The sequence below is a fragment of the Tympanuchus pallidicinctus genome, unplaced genomic scaffold, assembly GCF_026119805.1.
Source record: "Tympanuchus pallidicinctus isolate F22 unplaced genomic scaffold, pur_lepc_1.0 scaffold2, whole genome shotgun sequence".
In the NCBI taxonomy this organism is placed as follows: Eukaryota; Metazoa; Chordata; class Aves; order Galliformes; family Phasianidae; genus Tympanuchus; species Tympanuchus pallidicinctus.
This window is the reverse complement of record NW_026294721.1, coordinates 35,374,729-35,393,622: the sequence shown is the minus strand read 5'-3', so window position 1 is coordinate 35,393,622 and position 18,894 is coordinate 35,374,729. Positions and strand designations below refer to the sequence as shown.

Below are 18,894 nucleotides of genomic sequence, written 5' to 3'. Positions count from 1 at the left end.
ACTATTGTGCAGTAGGTTTCAAGACTACGGACTCTTAAGAATTTTCTACTGTAGCAGTATTTCAATCCTTATATCCAATACAAGTAAAAGGTGAAAGTGTAAAACCGGAGTAAAAAGATTAAGAGTGGGAAAAAGCACTGTAAAGCCCAAACTGAAATTAAGAAAATGTGTGTGAGACTGATAGGAAGACAAGGTAATACTTACGATTTAATGTTAAATGCTGATTTTTGAGGCATACGCTACTTTGGTTGCAAGACTTTCAATTATACATATCCCTTCATTTCTCAGTCGCTACGATTTCACAAGAAACTATTGCATTATATTGCAGCTGCAAAACCCAAAAACCCATCTCATCTCTCTAAATCAATATTTTTGATTTCGTAGTTTTTGTTATTTACTGGATTCTAGGCAAAGTTTTGTCCAAATATATGTCTGCACTTAGGATGTCAAATTTCCCCAAAATGGGAAATGTTTAACAATTTTTCCCAGCTGTCATCCCGTCTACTTTAAATTAGTCTTCCACAGAATACTCTTGCATCTCTTATAGCACATTCTCTGTGAAATCACAGAGGCAATTCATGATTTTGGATCACAGCTGATCCACATAACTTGCAAACTAAGCCCCTGACCGATTGATCAGATTCCTATGGAAGGACCTTTGAGCCAAGACAGATTCTGACTGAAGTTGGTGGGACTCCACGCATACCCAAAGGTATATCCTGCTGTATTCTGCTAGTGATCAGTCAGAGTCTAATACTTCACCTATTTTAGACTATGTATGTTAGTAATACATGTTATTATTAATAGCATTTAATAAGGCACTTAAAAAAAAAGAGTCCTCAAATCCCTAGGTCATTTGGACATAATTGGGGTGGGGGATAGAAATAAAGCTCTTCTCTATTAGTTTGATAAACCAAGAGTACTGCTTACTGTTGTTTCTGTTGTAGTCAACTTAAAGCAAAAACCTAGTGTCCTGCTTACTTAACACAATGGTGTCTATTTATTGCAGGATTTTATGTGTATAAAGCATCTGATAATGTGCATAAATATGCTAGAATTTGTATCTATTTTGATTCCTTAAAAAAGTTCAAGTATTTTGGACCCAGATTTGAGGTGATACGTCTGAAGATATTACATAAGCTAAGGAATACTCTTGACACTCTTTGTGTGCCCAGCTACTACTGCAAACAATAATGCATTGCAAGCAAGATGGACACTAAGTTTTAGCTATAGTGTTTACTCTTCAATAACAGATGGCTTCCACACCTGTGCAATGACGCCAGCTTTCTTTGCTGAAAATTTTGGCCTCGGAGCAGTAAACAAAGAGGATGTAGTGGATTCTGGCTTAGAAAATGCAGAATAGCCTGTCGGCGTATATGATTCATTTACTGGGGTGGAGGCATTTGATTGGTACGACGGTTGCGAACTGTAGGCTGGCACAGAGTACACTGAAGATGCCCGGACGTTTGTAGGAGATGCAGAACCAGGCAGTCGTAAGGATGTAGCTTGCTTTGAAATGGGCAACTTTGGTATCTGCTTAATAGCTAGACTTTCCTTATTACTAGGAGGTTGAAAAGTAAATAACGATGCATCAAGTTGATAAGGTTGATGTTTCATAATATCCAAAGCATTGAGACCTTTCTTAGGTTTTCTTTTGGTGTTTTTAGTAGCAGCAGTGGACTTAGGGAAAGGCTTGGTGGCAGCAGGAGGATAAGATGGACTATGTATGGGATTATAAGCAACAGGTGGAGGTGCTCGGACATTAGATGAATATTTCCAAGAAGCTGGTAAAGATGGAGTTGGAGATGGGGCTCGTGCCATGTTTGCTTGCACAGTCTCTGAATCAACCACATACTTCTCCATTCGAGAGTGTCTTCTGGCAAATAATTGTGCTCCTTTTCCCCTCATCTCTGGCGGCATCTCAAAGGGTTTTGTTTCTCCAGCACTTGGGGTGGTTGGTGTCTTGGCTGGGTGGTTTGGACTCGCTAGGGTTGCCTGTGGCCCTTTGAAAGGACCTGATAGGTTGAGAGTATTCGGAGGATTGGCAGAGGGAGAATGAGGGTACTGTGGGGATTTGAGTGGTGCAGGGTATGCTGCCTGCGGTGAGGCTGGAGTTGGGAAAGAAGGAGCCTTGTTAGAAGCCCCAGCTGGTGACCAAACGGGTGAAACTGGGGTACCAGCAGCAGGAGAGACCTTGAGGGAAGGCTTTGGAGCAGTAGGAGGAGGGGCCTTTTGCTTAGATGCTTGACTCTGCATGAAATTGCAAGCTTCTGCTCCCAAACTGAGGTAGTCTTCTTCAGGTCCTGACTCAAAACCAGCTCCAGAACCTTTTTTGCCTTCTGCATTGTGTACAAGGGACAACAGGGCAGGATTTGGACTTACTTTGGGTGCTTCTTTGAAAGAGAACATAGGCTTTGATGTGCTCCTTCTCTTTGCTTCTTGCAGTATCCCAGTTCTTTTGGCTGGCACTGCAATCCTCTCATCTCTGGATGCTATGCGTTCGGTTGGCTCTGTGTGTGACCAGAGAATTGGCGCAGCTTTGCTTGCTGCAGGAGCTGATAGAGGTCTGTATAAAGCCTCTGGTGGTGGGCTGATAGAGCAGTAGGGAGGTGGTGCTGGTAAATCTGAAAGAGGACTAGTGACATTTCTCGTGGGTGAAAATGGTGCAGCTGCTCGGTTTTGAACCCCGAAAGGGAAGGGTTTAGCTGTTCTGTTCAAAGATGTTGCTTTTTGAGCCTCAGAAGACTGAAAAGAGAGGCTTGTGTCTGGTGCTAAGCCAAACCCATTTTGTTGTACAATTTTACCATCATTCTGGTTCACATCTGCATAGCTTTTGCTTATGCAGGGTTGCTGGCTTAACATTTCTTCCTCTTTTGTTTGATATGCTGAGGAGCTTACTTTCTGGAAGTTCTCTGACACCGTGACTTCCCTTTGTTCCTCTGCATGCACTGTGCGTGCCTTCATCTCCTCTTGCTCGGCTGTAATCTGATCCATCCTCTGCCGTCTCCTGGCAAACATGAGGGCTCCTTTACCTGTTGTCTCTGGAAGCGTCTGCATCTCGTCTCCACTTTTTGTCTTCTTTTCAACCTCAAGTAAACCACTGTCCCAATCAAATGTCACAATCTTCTTGTCGTTGTCAATGTCAGAGAAGAAATCTTCATCTATTTCTGACTCACTTGTTGCAAGTAAACTCACTTCAAAAGTATTTTCTTTGTCTCCCTCTTCAACTTCACCTTCTTCACCCTCGTCTTCGTCACGTTCCAGCTCCCCAGTCCCGTAGCTGACTAAAGTATATTTCCTCGCCCTTTGCCGACGCTTCTTGAACATCAACACCCCCTTGGAATTGGGGTTGGGAGCTGCCGTCAGCAGCAATGCAATACTTTTACATTTAGATTTGGCTTCTTTAACCTGCTTCTCTGACAGGCTCTCACTTCTCCGGAGTCCTGTGGAAAGAATTAACATGCACGTTTAATTGCATGCAGCCCACAGAAATAGATGGAGTTTATTAGCAAGTGGTTATGCATCTGTCTGTAGTGGAGTTTGCATACTGCCTCTCTCCCTCATATTAAAACATTTCTTTTCTTGTGCATGGAGGGATTGTTATGCGTAAGCTTTGCCCGCAATAACAACTGTGGTACAAATTCCATATCCAGCATTCCTTCCTTAGGGCCACACCCAGAGAAGCTCAAAGGCTACATCACTTTCTTTACTTCAACAGGAACGGTAGGTGTGTCTTCTAATTTCCACAATTTTCGTTCCCAGCAGTCATCTCAGCAGCAATAGGTAGGCAGTATTTTCTCATTTACTCAATTTCTGTGATCTGGTGTGTAGCAAGTGTTTGACCACAGTTGCTAGGCTTACAGCAGATTCCCAGCCAGCCAGGACCATGACTATCTAACATTTGAGAGTAAATGAAACTGTGTATTGTGTCTGACAGCGGTAGCAGCTTCTACCATTTAAGAGTTTATTGCATTATAGAAGCTGTGTAGTTGATAAAAATAGGTATATTTATATGTATTAGCTATTTAAAAGCAAATATATATCCCTGGAAATATATAAGGAAATTATTAATTTTCAGCTCCCTCAAAGACAGTGGGAGTGCAAACATAATCCCAAATTGTATAGGATATAACATCTTCAGAACATTTATTTTTACCATGCAGCAAGAATGAATACACATTTAAGAACTGAATGGAGAAGGCTCCTACCAAAATAATATATATTTCTTAAAGCATAAATTATTAGTTTTCATCAAGCTGTGGGGAACACACAGGAGTGTCTGCATCTATAAAGCTGATAGATGCACTGCACATCAGCATGACCACCTCACTAGTTTCTCTCTTTTAAAAAGCTAGATTTTAAAATAAAAAGCTAATTCTGCCTAGATCAATGGCTCCCTTCCAGTTATTTTCAAAAGGATGAGGTGTGCCTCTGATTTGTGAAAATAAAGCAGTTAATCATTATCTTCTGCTAGTACAAATAAAGCAAACTTGTTAAAGAAAGCACTGTGATGTATTTTCTATTAATGATTCTTTTCTCTATGTCAGAGGATGAAGCCTGATACTTCTCCTATTAAAGACACTTGGAGTTTTGCCATTATGCCAGATGACAGCATGACTAGACCAGTGCTTCTCACAACCATAAGAGCAAATGGTTCTAAACACCGTAAGAGCAAAAAGAGCACGGTGCCTTTACCAGCAATTTGTAGTATTTTATTTTGAGAGGTTCAAATCACCAAATCCTTGGCTCAGTCTTTTGACAAGTCAAATGCTTACAGTGTTTACCGGGGACAGTTTTGAAATTATGGCCTGTACCTTTAGAGTGATTCTGCAAACAGATATGGTCACCCTTCAGCATTTAAGTTCCACACTTTCAAATAAGCCGCTTTTGCACAAGCAGTAGGGAGTGTTTTTCTAGGAGGGGAGTTCAACAGGAACCCACAGTACTGTGGAAAGCAAAAACTGAAACTTTTTGTTTTGCTAGTGTATCTTTTCTTAACTCATCTGCAGTTACTTAATCAATAGATTTAGAAGCTTCCAGAAGAAATATTAATCAGATAGATATAGTCTAATTACTATTTATTTCTTTACCATAAATTTTACTCTTTTGTAGTTTAGACCGAAATGCTGCAATGTAACTTTTAATTTGACAAAAAAAAGTCATATGCACGGTATTTGCTGCATGCAGCCTATTCCTCTGTGCATAGCAACGTGATAGTTCTAATGTGTAAATCACATTTTAAAAATAATAATAAAAGCAAATATTTTGATAGATTGCATCAGTTTCTAAAAATAATGGCGTGCCAGTAGGTTAAAAAGAATTAAGACTGTCATAGTTGGGATGAGAAAAAGGCAAAGTATACATATTACTTGAAAGAAGTAATATGTAGTTTGCTCTACAAACTCGCCTTATTAGAAGGGCAATACTGTTCACTAAGATATACGGGCACGGTCCCACAGATGGTTCTAACTTTGCAGCCAAAATGTAAAGTATGTGCACTCTTCTTGTATGCTCCATTTAAAATGTTAAAATATGTGGTTTGGAAGCAGACACTTAAGCATAAGTAACTGCTTAATCCACTTGCAAATAAGATACAAATGGTTATCATGCTAAAAATATGCTTACAGTGGAATTAGCAAAGGGTTAGCAGACTAATTCCAACACTACATATGAAATAGTTTGTTGCTACAGTATATCATTGCATGCATTCAAGCAGCTTTGCCATACTGTTATTAAATCCCTGGTCAGGATTCTTAACATTGTTGGGAAAAAACAACCCACTAATAAAAAGGTATCAAATTAATAAAATAATAAATTAATTTTACGTATCTATACTCAATAAACTGACACTGGATTCAGTTTCAAAATAGCTTTCACGTAAACTTCTTGGACGGATTTTGTAGTTGACCTCTGGATATGGGAGTCAGAAGAAATAGTAAGTTCACTTTACAGTCTAGAGAAGACTGACAAAGCTGAAAGGATCATGTAACAGTTATACACATGCTAGTGTCTGTCAAAATCTCGTCTGCAGGCAACATCAAGCTTTACTAATAGCCTTTTTTATTATCAACTTTTAAGAGCCATACCACGGCTTTGATTTTAGGTGATGCAAATAATAGCACAAAATTTTTGCTGTAAACAGAAACCCACAGGATTCATTTAGATATGTGCAAGCGACCTGGTTTGTTGTTTTTTGTTTGTGGGTTTTTTTTCTTTGTTAATATTCCACAGATTGCCTCTTAGTGTGTATGAGAAAGCCAGCAGAATTCAGCATTTTCTGGAAATAAAAATATTTTTAATTGGACAAAGTCATTAAATTATTTCAGAGTGGAAGTCTACTAAACAAAGTTATTCAGCACAGTTAAGGCATGGCTTTACTCTTGGCTCATTACCAGGAGTGTTGCATTACCCTGGAAAATTATATAAAGCAAGAATTGTTTAGAAGACAGAAAGTTAAAAAACTGCAGACTGAAGCTCTAACTACGTTTTCTAATGCAATCTAAATTCTGAGATGATGTTTCGAGTTACAAAGCATATCCTCAGGCAGTGCAAATGATTAGATGGGATGTACTTACTTGCGTGCCTTGCCCTGTGCTTGAGAGGTCTGTGATCCCTTTCCGAGTGCTGGTTGTCTTCTCCCTGCTCTGTGCCTTCTGATGAGATTGCAAAGGAGGGGAGAGAAGGAGGTGCTTCTGACTGCCCTCCTTCCACTTGAGAATCAACACACCCCCTTTCAGCCAGAGACTTGGGTGCTTCTTTTTCTCTGTCTGAACAGTCTAGGATCACCTCCACCCTGGGGATAGATGGAGCTGCGCTTTGGATCATCTTGACCTCTTTGCTACTAGAAAACTGGACTACTTTGCTTGACCACTGGATGTTGCCCTCTTTTACACTCAGGGGAATTGCGATTACAGGGTTGGTCCCGTCTTCTTGTACACTGAGTCCTCTTCCTGAAGGGGTGCATTTTTCTGCCCCTAAGAGAGTCACAGCAGGAGCGTTGGTGCTCTTGTGACCATCATTTGAGAGGGATAACTGCAACTCAACCATATTGCCTGGCCTTCTTTCTTCTATCTTCCCTCTGAAAACAGATTCATCAGTCACATGCGCTTTGGAGGTGCCTATCACTTTAGGAGTAATTCTGTGACTTTGTGTGGTCTCTTGTTTCATTTCAGAAAAGTGTATGTTGCTTTCTCCTGCTCCCTGGTGAGTCTCACTGTATATCTCTGTGATGCACAAATCTCCATGGGGTATCTCTTTGGCTGTATTAATCTGCAGTGTAGTGCTCTCCCTATAGTCCTCATTTTTTACGTTATCATGCTTTCCATTTTCTCTTTCAGCACTCAAAGTTTCATTTATTCCACTGGAGGATCTGCACATACATAAATAAGTAATTCAAGATATTAAGCTGCTGTAAGTACAGTAATTGTAAACACAATTGCAAAGAAAAACAATTTTCTGTATAGTATTTTCCCCCCTGTGTTAATTGTACCTGCTGCAGGACCATTTAAGGAGAAGAATTTTCCCAGAATGCAGAAGTCTCAGAACATCTATGAATACTTCAAAATTCTTCAAGTTAGCAGTTCAGTAAAAGTGAAATGCTTTCTCAGACACATTTCTGTTATAATGATTCTACTGAGACTTCTTAGACATTGCTTCATATTTCACATGTGCATGAGAAAATTAACTTCGCATGACACCAGAATAGTGCCTAATTTTTGGCACTGTGGCTACTACCCCAGCTGTTTTAGGCACCATACTCACACATAGTTGCTGTAGCAAATAGTTTACTCTCTAAGGAATAAACTACTGGATGAGAATAAGAAGGAGAGACAGAAAGCCAGGGAGGGGGGGAGGGAATGGATACTTAAAATACACATTCAAAGAATTCCTGTGAGGATCATAATCCAAATATACGATGGAATAATTAAAACATTCTGGCCCTATTTTGGTGGTCCAACAAGAAAAATCTGTGAAGCCATGCAACATTTTCTAGTTAAAGGGAAAATGTATTCCTGACTGTCAAATGTTACCGTGTCTTTACTAAGTCTGCAACATACTTCAGAGTAACTCTCCTGAACTATTCATTCCCCTGGACTTGGCTGTTTTACTGAATTTAGGATTCCCAGCTTCCTCTTTCAATACTCTGGGCCGTAATGACAAATTGCAGTATGCTATTAAGGCTTTCTGTTGACTAGAAGGTAGCAAAGCACATTTTCAAATGAGAGGAGTGATAGGTATTCTCAGTAAAGTACTCAGATCAAGTATTACAGTGATTTCTGAAATCAAAAGCAAGTCCCAAGTATTTTGAAAGTTTGGAACCACTCTACAAAGAAAAGCTGGAAGAAGAGATAGAAGAAATAAATCTGTCAGTATATAGAAGAAACTTCAATAACACTTGCATTTTTGTCCATGTGGTGTACTGTTTGTAGAAGTCTTGATCTGCCTCAAATAGCACAAAATGTGTAACATCCATTACACCACATATGGAGCTACGTAATGGTCAGACAGATTTTGATTTAGGGAGCTCCTTGTGAGTGTTGCTGGATTCCATCATATTATGTTATTTGGATGATCAATTGCACTGCTTTTAACTACAGATAAATTACAGAAATCCATAAACATTTCCATGTAGGATATAAGACTGGGGGATGGGTCAGCTAAATGTTAGCCTTTATTGGTAGCTGAGTGATTGTGTGAGAGGAAAAGATTTCCACCTTAAAAGGCCCTTGCTACTTATGGATATGCTTCTACTCTATATAGACATAAATGTGTGTCCATGTGTCAAGAGGCAGAGTACTTGGTCTGATCTCTTAATTGTCATTTATGATTTTATTTGGACAAATTATTACTTTTATTTCATGTCTTTACAGTTCACTGTAGGAACAACACCCCTTGTATAATTCCAGGAAGGAAGCAAAATTCAGAGTCAGCACAGCAGGATTTGTCTCAGAGTCATGTTTTACTCCCTACATGGTGTATTTCATTTAGGTATGCATTGAGCACGCTCCCTGCTTCCCCTAGAAAATTTTCTTTCTAGACTCAGCTGAAGCTCAGGAGTTGCTAATGCTGATGTGAAAAGGGCAGGGGAGCATGGCTGGCACCACTCAGTAAGATGCTCCCCAACATGGTATCTGGAGGGTATTTGCCCTGCAAACCAAAGATTTTCTGTGCACTGCTGGTCAGTAACTGTAGCTTACAGATTAGAAAAACTTCTGGACATCAAAGCCCAAGTAGCATCTTAAAACCTGATTTAAAAGCTATTTTTTCTCCCAGTGAGTTCAGTAAGAACAGAGTCAGGTCAATGATGAAAGCTTTTGAAAATCTGATCTTTTGTGCACATAGTTCAGGAACAGTCAGAAGCTTTCCAAGAAGAAATCATGCAATCATAGAATTGCTCAGATTAGAAAAGACCTTAAAGATCATCGAGTCCAACTGCAACCTGACCATACTGCCCTAACTCTAACAACCCTCCACTAAATCATGTCCCTGAGCACCACATCCAAACGGTTTTAAAACACATCCAGGGATGGTGACTCAGCCACCTCCGTGGGGAGCCTATTCCAGTGCTTAACAACCCTTTCTGTAAAGAATTTTTTCCTGATACCCAACCTAACCTTACCCTGGTGCAATGTGAGGCCATTTCCCCTCGTCCTGTCATCTGTCACCAGTGAAAGGAGACCAACCCTGCTCTCGCTGTAAGCACCTTTCAGATATTGGAAGAAGGCAATAAGGTCTCCCCTCAGCCTCCTTTTCCCCAAACTGAACAACCCCAGTTCCCTCAGTTGCTCCTTATCGGGCATATTCTCCAAGCCCTTCACAAGCCTTGGTGCCCTTCTTTGGACCTGCTCTAGCACCTCAATTTCCTTTCTGTGGTGAGGTGCCCAAAACTGAACACAGTACTTGAGGTGAGGCCTCACCAGTGCCAAGTACAGGGGCAGGATGACTTCCCTAGTCCTGCTCACCACACCATTCCTGATACAAGCCAGGATGCCATTGGCCTTCTTGGCCACCTGGGCACACTGCTGGCTCAAATTCAGCCAACTGTCCACCAAGGTCCCTTTCCATCATGCAGCTTTCCAGCCGCTCCTTCCCAAGCCTGTATGGTTGCCTGGGGTTGTTGTGACCAAAATTCAGGACCCGACGTTGGCCCTATTGAAACTCATACCTTGGCCTATTGATCCAGTCTATCCAGGTCCCACTGTAGTGCCTTTTTCTGGCAGATCAGCACTCCCTCCCAACTTGATGTCATCTGCAAACTTACTGACGGTGCATTCGATCCCCTCGTGAAGATCATTGATAAAGAAGCTGAATAGGAATGGCCCCAGAACCGAGCCCTGGGAGACACCGCTCATGACTAGCTGGCAACTGGATTTAACAAAGAGTTTCTTTGGGCCTGGCCATCCAGCCGGTGTTTCACCCAGCAGAGGGTATGCCCATCCAAACCGTGGGCAGCCAGCTTCTCCGCAGGGACGTAGTGGGGTACAGTGTTAAAGACTTCACTGAAGTCCAGATAGCCACATTGACAGCCTTACCTTTATCCACTAAGCTGGTCAGTGTGTCATAGAACAAAATCAGGTTTGTCAAACAGGATCTATCATTCATAAACCCATGCTGACTGAGCCTGATTCCCTGATTGACCTTCAGTTGGTCTATGATGGCTCCCAGCATTATTCATTCCATAACTTTCCCTGGCACCGAGGTGAGACTGATAGGTCTGTAGCTACCAGGATCATCTTTCCGGCCCTATTTGAACATGGGTATCACATTTGCCAGTCTCCAACCTGCGGGGACATCCCCGATTAGCCAGGACTGTTGAAGGATGGTGGAGAGTGGCTTGGCAGCCACATCCCCAACTCCCTCAGCACTCTAGGGTGCAGTCCATCTGGTCCCATGGACTTGTGAGCAGGTCCAAAATCATCTAATCGCAAATCATTCAGGGCCTATTCTGTTCCTTATCCCTAATTCTCAGTATAAAGGGCTGTGTGCCCAGGGAGTAACTAGTCTTACTATTAAAGACTGAGGCAGACGGCATTAAGTACCTCAGCCTTATCCTGATCTTTGGTCACCATGTTGCCTTTGGCATCTAACAAGGGATGGCTTTTCTACCAGCAAGAGAAGCTCAGATGCAGAGATCACTGTTGGAAAGCCACTTTAATTAGGCATTAGTCCTTTCTTATGATTCCTGGTCTTTTCTTGAGATGGCTAACAAGTGGCTCCTTGTGAAAAAAATGACTTGATTCTCATTGCTTTGAGTGTGCTAAGGCACTTACTGTAAAATCCTTCTGGTGGTAGTACTAAGAGGGATATTACCTACAAAAGGGGTTGCAAAGGAGGAGAAGGGTTTCAGTTTAATATTCCCCACCAGAAAAGATACTGACACAAAGTGCTGGGAATTGGGAGATGAGCTGACGAGAAGTAATTCTCAGATTCTTATAGTGAATTCCATTAAAAATTTCAGAACACTGTTGAGCAACCGCAATTTTCTTAAAATTTCTAAAAGGCAGAGAGTTTCATTCCATGAAACAGTGGTCCTTAACACTTTGGCTCAGCTCTGATTTTCAGGAAATGTCTTATTGTTTACCATACATTCAAGAAGAAGCAATTGAGTGAGTAGATATTCTGCCACTTTGAGCTGGAGCGTAATGGGACCTTCAGACCAATTGAAATGTCACTTAAGGAGCAGCAACAGCCAGGAGTCAAAGCATATGGAGGTATTTGTATGGCTGCAGAGAAGGCAGCTGGTTAACCACAAATATCATTTTTACAAGTGCATTTATTGTTGTCATCTGATGAATTAAAAACAGGAATGTAGTTACCACACAAGGAACACTCAAATGATATGCTACTGAACCAGAAATGAGCTACATAACATGTAGAAAATAAGCTATAATGCTCAGCTGTCATTGTTCCCCTGATCTCATCACATTGATACAATGCTTAGCCCTAAACAAGATGCACAGGCAGGCCATGCAAAATGTCTGTTATGAATAAAATGAATATTCTTTCAGAGCATTTTGTTTTGAAGGCAGATAGTGACTTCGAACCACTACGCACTTTGGAATTTTCCCTTGCGCAGGTTGCAGAAAACATGGAGAAATGTCACTTGCTTTTTTAGACTTCCTTGGTAATAATAGGGAAGTTTTTTTGTAGCAGTCTTTTCAGCCTTTCCAATGATGCTGTTAGCTGTTGTGAGGAATCCTGACCCTGTCTGTCCTCCTGCTCCTGCCTTTGTGAGAGCAGATACGGAGGACTACAGTAATTCTGGAGGCAGCTACAGGTCCCTACATGGAAGGAAAAAGTGTCAGGTCTTTTCTTGCTCTTCTTAACCGTGCTGAAGGCAATTCAGACTTCATCTTGTCTGAATGCACAATTTGGTGAGTACGTGTTCACTATCAGTGGTTCTGAACACAAGATAGTATATATTAAGTTGATGATCATTATAGGACTGAACTTGTAGATGCACTGATGAGCAGTCTTCTGGCTTCCTTGTAAATCTGCATGGAAGTTCTCTATTGTAAGATGCTCTAAGCATTTCTGAAGAAAAATAAACTTCACTGTCACTTTTGTAAGTGGAGAATCTGAGACCCAGAAAGACGTAAGTGACTTTCCCTGCCTCATTTAGTGGAGTGATATTATCCACAAAAATGTAATTCATGATTTCCAGGCCCTCTCTCTGTCCTGGCTGCTACACATTATGCTACCCAAGAAGACCATTTGCCATGTCACCATCAATGCATATCTGTCTAACACACTTTCTCCATCTATACAGCTTTTGTTTATTATATTCCTCACTTCCCTATCTGTGGGGAATAACAACACTTCACTACTTCAAAGGAGTGGAAAGAATAATTGAACTCAAGACTCTGCAGTGTGCAAATATGGTAGTGGACTCCCTTTAAGTACCAAATATTGTTAATAAGAAATACAATAAGAAATATATGTTTGGAAACTCTACCCTTCTGTGTATAAACTGTGCCATTTGAATTCTGTACATTAATTCCTTCAAATATACTGTCCTCCCTCTCTTTTCAGTGCAGACAAACAGAATTAAAGACACAAACAGTAGGACTATCAGAAGCTCACATTGTATATCTGCAAAATAATTGCATTCAATACCAACATTTTCTATGTGGCATGCTGAACAGAATTGCACCAAAGTGTTCTGAGCATTCCTGTACCTCTTGATAAGCATCTGCAGGACATCAGTCAAGCTTTCCATCAGAACGATAACTTCAGCGTAGGTTAAGTCTCCACAAGGTTTGCCATTGATAGACACCACCTCATCCCCCTCACACAGGCCAGCCTTAGCTGCTTTGCTTTTGTTGCGAACCTATGAGTCAAAAACAAAATTCCATATTGCACATTTACTGTTCATTTGAAAACAGCAGGAAATATGTCCCCAACTTAACTTTGTACAAAAAAAACCAAACCAAAACAAAAAAAAAACACAGAAGTTAGGGACAGCAGTCAGTTAGCATCTATCAGAAAGGCAAAAGTCTCATTAGCTTCTCCCAGAATGGAAGACTGCTAAGCCAAGATTTCAAAAGAAGAGTATATAACTTCAGGCTGCTCTGGGCAGAATTTCAATATCTGCTTGCTGTTAAAGCTACAGGTTTACAAATTCCTGGTATATTGGACACTTTTCCTTAGATGCTCAACTAAAGGTTTAGTTGCCAAATTATATGGCTGAAGAATGGCTGAAGATCCTAAATCCGTGTTCAGTCATCTGAATAAGTTCCCTGATTTATTAAAGATTAAGATTCCTGTTATGGTTTAACCTCTCCCATTAAGTACTTATTCAAGAATCTACACGGTTTGTTTTTTCCTGTTTCACTCTTTTTTTCCACTGGCAGCATGTTATAGCTTATCATAGTTTTTATATAACAAAACCTAGACAGCTTCAACACCACTCACATTATACCCCACAGTTGACTACTAGTTTTAAAGTACATATTTGGCAAACAGTACATTATATTAACCAGAATGCTTGCAGGAGTACTTTACTATGACTTATACTCTTATAAGGGCATTCGATGGTTTAAGATGTTATCCAGTCTGTTATGAGGGTGAATAAAATCATCAGAGCATTTGCTTGGAATTTTTTTTAGAAGTAGCATAGCTCTACCACACTTAAGGCAGCAGAGTCAATCTCCGTTGACTCTAGAAGAGCACATTCTCATATATACTGGACTTGAGGGTGACGTATTCCCATGGACTTATAGAATTATCCCTGGTATCCTAACAGGCCACTAGACTAGTGCCTAGGAAGCATTTCTGAAGGCTGTTCTGAAGTTTCTTGGAGTCCGAACAATGTGTGGAATAAGTGAGATTGCACTTTTTTTTTTTTTTTTTTTTCCCCTGTGGTGGGGCCATAGATCTTTGTTGTTTCAATTTAAGCATATCTGTATGTCATATTCTGGCTTTTTGAGCAGTGAAAAAACAGATGGCTTATGCATACAGAAGCTGGTTACTACCTTGCAGAGGAATTAACATTTACAAATATGGAGTGGTATGCTGCTATGTTTATCTTCCCCTAGGCAAGAGCATAAACATCCTTGTACTTTGGGAAGAAATGACAGTTTAGATAGTGTTTAGTATTTTACTTTATATATGAGCTAGGATTTTGGTTGATTTTTTGTTGCTGTTTTTTGAAATAGGAAGGTATACTATTAAAATTGTACAAGGCCTGTATGTAAATATTTAATGTGTACACTAAGAAGAATTTAGAATGGCTTTTTTTCAAAAGACACAGCAACATGTGAATACAGAAATAATGTAAGATGATACCAACAATGTGAGAAGAAAACTTGTTTCTGTTTCTTTATTAAGTGCCTGAGAATTTGGGATTCGTCTGCCACAGATTATCTTTGCAACTGTCTCAGAAGAGAAATTGTTACCCATTATTCCATACTTTCAGTGATGTATGTCAAAAAGAGAAAGTTCAAATGTACAATGTTAATATATCTCTGTCAATTATTGGACATCACAGACGGTTTCATTATTTCTAATAGTCTCCTAGGTAGCATTCAAAGAAAATAGAGACAGTGAAGGTTTTTTTACTGTTCTTGAAAGGGCCCCTTAGTCCATTTTGCTCCCTGTTGAGTTCTTCAAAGATCACAAGCTGTGAGATACTTGGGCCTATATAGGAGAACTCAGCACTGGCTATGCTGGAAAAAAATTGCTGTAAGTCATTATTCTGCATTATCTGATAGCATTGCAGTTCATACGCATATTAGAGCAAATTTTCTCTCATTATTTTATTTCCAGGTTTATCCGCATACATCAAACCTTTAACATGATTTTTTGTTCAAAGAGATTCTTCCTGTGTTGCACTGCAGCCAAGGCCTTTCCAGTTACTTGTTGCTTCTTTCTGCTTTGGGCTGGACTTTTCTTTGGGAGGGAAAGGTGGGGCTTTTTTACCCTAAAATTTGTGAATGGGATCTACTGGAAAAATTTTCTTCATTTTTCAGTGCTTGCAATGCTGAGCCTGTAACACTTGTGCTGAACCTGTCTAGAGAACAGTTGCTCCTGGGGAATGTTGAAGCACTTCAGACTTGTTTTTTTACTTTTCTGCTCCTGTCTCGGCCAGGACTTTTTATTATTGAAGTTTATACTGTATATTATATATAGTATACTACTACAGAGGGCTGCTCTGAGAGTTATGCGTCCTGTTTTATTATGTTGGCCCATGATGTCAGAGGGAGGAGGTGGTGGTATGACAGTAGATGTCGAACCTTCTCACCAATATTCTGTTACATGTCGTTGCAGTGTGACAGATGACAGCAAAGTAGCAATCTGAGAAAATGGCATCCAATATGGAAGTGTGTATGGAGCAAAGGTCTATCACTGAATTTCTCCATGAGGAAAAAATTGCATCTACTGACATTCACTGATACTTGCTGAGTGTTGATGGAGACCAAATAGTGGCTGTGAGCACAATAAGGTGGTGTGCTTCAGCAGTGGTGACATCGGCTGTGGGTCACCTCCACTAGTGCAGATTGTTACAAGTGCAGCACGCAGGCTCTTGTTCATACCTGGTGAAAATGCATAGCTAACGTTGGGCCTCTCTTGAGAAACAGTGTTCTGTAGCTGATGGTTTGCGCTATCAAATAAAGTTATTGTGCTCTTTGTATCTGTAGTAATTTCCATGGAAATAAATAAGAAGCATTACTTTTGGAGCAACCTATGTGAACTATAGTATTACATATAATACAGTATTAGCATATGATTTGTATAGTAATATAGTAATATTGTTCAATATATTATTATTTATTACTCAAGTTGTATATAGTGCAGTGTTTAAATTGCTTTATTTTTCTTTTAAATCACAGCTTTTCCAGTGAAGTGGCAATGAGGTCTGTTGGAGGGTTTCTCATTCCCTTCACCTGGCACCTCATCACCCCGTGGGGGTGGGGCTTGGGCTGTTACCAGCATGTTCAGGATCGTCTGTCCTGGAGCTGGAAACTGTGAGTAAGATTTTGGGAAGATCCTGATTGTCAGAAACTTGACTTAATACAAGATTATTAGTCTGAAAGGCTGATAGCAGAAAATACATTTATCTCTTTTTCCTTTGCTTGTTGGGAAAAAAAATAAGTGGCACAGCAGCACCAGGAAGTTTGGGATTTTATTCTAAACAAAGGGGCCTGATATTTTTAGCAGGCCAGAGTTCAAGCCACACTGTGGCTGTTTTTGCTGTAGTATGTTGTAAAGGGGAAGGTTTTGTAGAGAAAGCTAATGCAGGGTGCCTTATAGCATTTTTACTTTAGACAAACTCTAGTCTTGTTATATGACCTGCAGACCCCTTGCCTAACTATCGTGTATTAGATGTGCTCCTTTCATTTTATCTGAAACCAGTTCAGTTTATACAACTCAAAAGCGTTCCACATTGCAAATCAACATGTGGTAAAGAAGGATAGCAGGGAAACATGCTGCAAAAAATGTAGCCCTGATGAAGCTAAATTAGATTCACCTGTTATTTACTGTGGGCTGCAGGTGAATGCATAGAAAGCAATTTGGGCTCAAATTACCAGCTGACAGTCTTGGTTGTGTATCTGAGTGTATAGTGTGCAGATGAAAGAGTTGAGGTATGCTGAATCTGTTAATAACGTCATTGGATTGTAGCGCATCATAAGGTAATTACATGTGAGGACACTCAGTAGTTCTTTCAGTTGCCTAAATACAAAATGTAGTAGAAGATTTCATAATCTTGTTTTTACCAGTGACTTCTTGGTAGTATATCTAATTCTTATTCTGGTGTGCTGTTGGGATTACAGTCCTGTATCTTAGAGAATCTAAATTAGGTGCTTCAGCTGTAGCCTGACTGAACCATTTTCTGAATGAGAAAATAAGCAATCTGGGCATGAACGTAATTCTTTTACTCTCTACCTTTATTTTTATTAAGTATGCTTTTTGTGGCTTTAAAACACACATATGTTTGTATAGAGATATCCTCAATTTAAAGCAAGCTTTCTGGAACTTAAATTATTTTCACGGCATTCTACTGATCATTTTCCAGTTTGTCTGCAGGAAACAGATAACAAAACAGAAAATATTGCCCTTGGATGTAGTGGAAATGCACTTCTCCCCTATTGACTATCTTTTTCTCATACACATGGCATTGTTTTTTTTATTTTTTTATTTTTTTATTTTTTTATTTTTTTATTTTTTTATTTTTTTATTTTTTTATTTTTTTATTTTTTTATTTTTTTATTTTTTTATTTTTTTATTTTTATTTTTTATACTTTCCAGAGGTTATATTCCTCATTAACTGATCAGCTTCATATTAGTCATAAAGTTCAGGATCAGGAATCAAAGGTATAGCACTTAAGAAACAGAATGAAAAAGCACTTCATCTATTTTATTGTAATTTCCACAGCAAAGACAGAGGCTTGAAATCATATTTAAATATATTTAAAAGTTGTCTATCAGTCTAATAGAATTAACAATGTACAATATTTTCTTAGGAAGCAGAAGCACTGAGTGGCACAATTACTAGTGTGTTAGTGGTTCTAGTAGTATGAAATTAAGAAATTCAATATTAAGCTACAAATGCACTTCTAGTACTGATGATCAAAAATTTGGGCCTAGGACTTTGTTTTACTTTGTTTATACAACATGGAAGTCTTTTAGACAAAAAAAGTAAGCTTTAGTTAGCAAGATTTTTTGAGACAGAAACATCTATACGGTAACATAAGCCTACCTGATAATGGGTTTGGGATTTTATTCTAAACAAAGGGGCCTGATATTTTTAGCAGGCCATAGTTCAAGCTTACAGGTCAGATCTTAAGCATGTATACCATTGAGATAGCATGGTGTCACACTAATGGTGCAGACAAGACTGAGATGTCTTGTCTTTGTAGAGATACTCAGTGTATGGATTATCAAAATCCATAATGGCTACATAAACTGTATTCTTATAAAAAATATCTTTAGATGGCACATCAAATGTCAGTGTTTTCATTAGCCATACCTGTATCTGAGTTTTGAGTCTGCTGCACAACATGGCTCAAACCAGTTGTATCTGCACTGCCTGAAGGTAAGTTTATATCAAGTTGATAACATTCCCCCTCTCTTCTGCATTGAATTTCCTCACTACATGAGCCAGTTTCTTTCAGGTTCAATCACAGAAAAAGCCATCATAAGAAGCCTTTGGGCAGGGCAAATTCAGTAAGAGTATGAGATCCAAACTCCTGGTCCTGCTAACCTCTCTGAAATCATGGGCATGCAGTAAGGGTGCTTGTTTCTAGAGCATGTTAGATGTTAAAGTTGGAATGCTGTGACTTTAGGTAGTACAAATCATCCAGTTTCCTGCATGTTGTAATTCACTGAGGCCTATTTTTTGAGAATATATGTAGAATTTGTACCATAAGACTAGTGAGATCATGCAAAAATCTG

General features: G+C 39.6%; 2 protein-coding genes across 4 annotated transcripts in view; one reads left to right on the top strand and one right to left on the bottom strand.

The window, feature by feature from the left end:
* The window catches only part of SYNPO2 (synaptopodin 2), an 86,308-nt gene that overhangs the window by 17,876 nt on the left and 49,538 nt on the right, over positions 1-18,894 (bottom strand). For both annotated transcript variants that reach the window (XM_052681585.1, XM_052681586.1), the window contains exons 2-4: positions 13,179-13,330; positions 6,576-7,369; positions 1,267-3,443 (exon numbers count right to left, since the gene is read on the bottom strand). In XM_052681585.1, coding sequence (XP_052537545.1) covers positions 1,267-3,443; positions 6,576-7,369; positions 13,179-13,330 — 3,123 coding nt within the window. The remainder of the gene's footprint in view (positions 1-1,266; positions 3,444-6,575; positions 7,370-13,178; positions 13,331-18,894) is intronic.
* The window catches only part of SEC24D (SEC24 homolog D, COPII coat complex component), a 117,592-nt gene continuing 115,065 nt past the window's right edge, over positions 16,368-18,894 (top strand). The window contains exon 1 of one of the 2 annotated variants that reach the window (XM_052681599.1): positions 16,368-16,466. The gene's annotated coding sequence lies outside the window, so the exon portion shown is untranslated. The remainder of the gene's footprint in view (positions 16,467-18,894) is intronic. The other variant, XM_052681590.1, reaches the window with a different exon arrangement.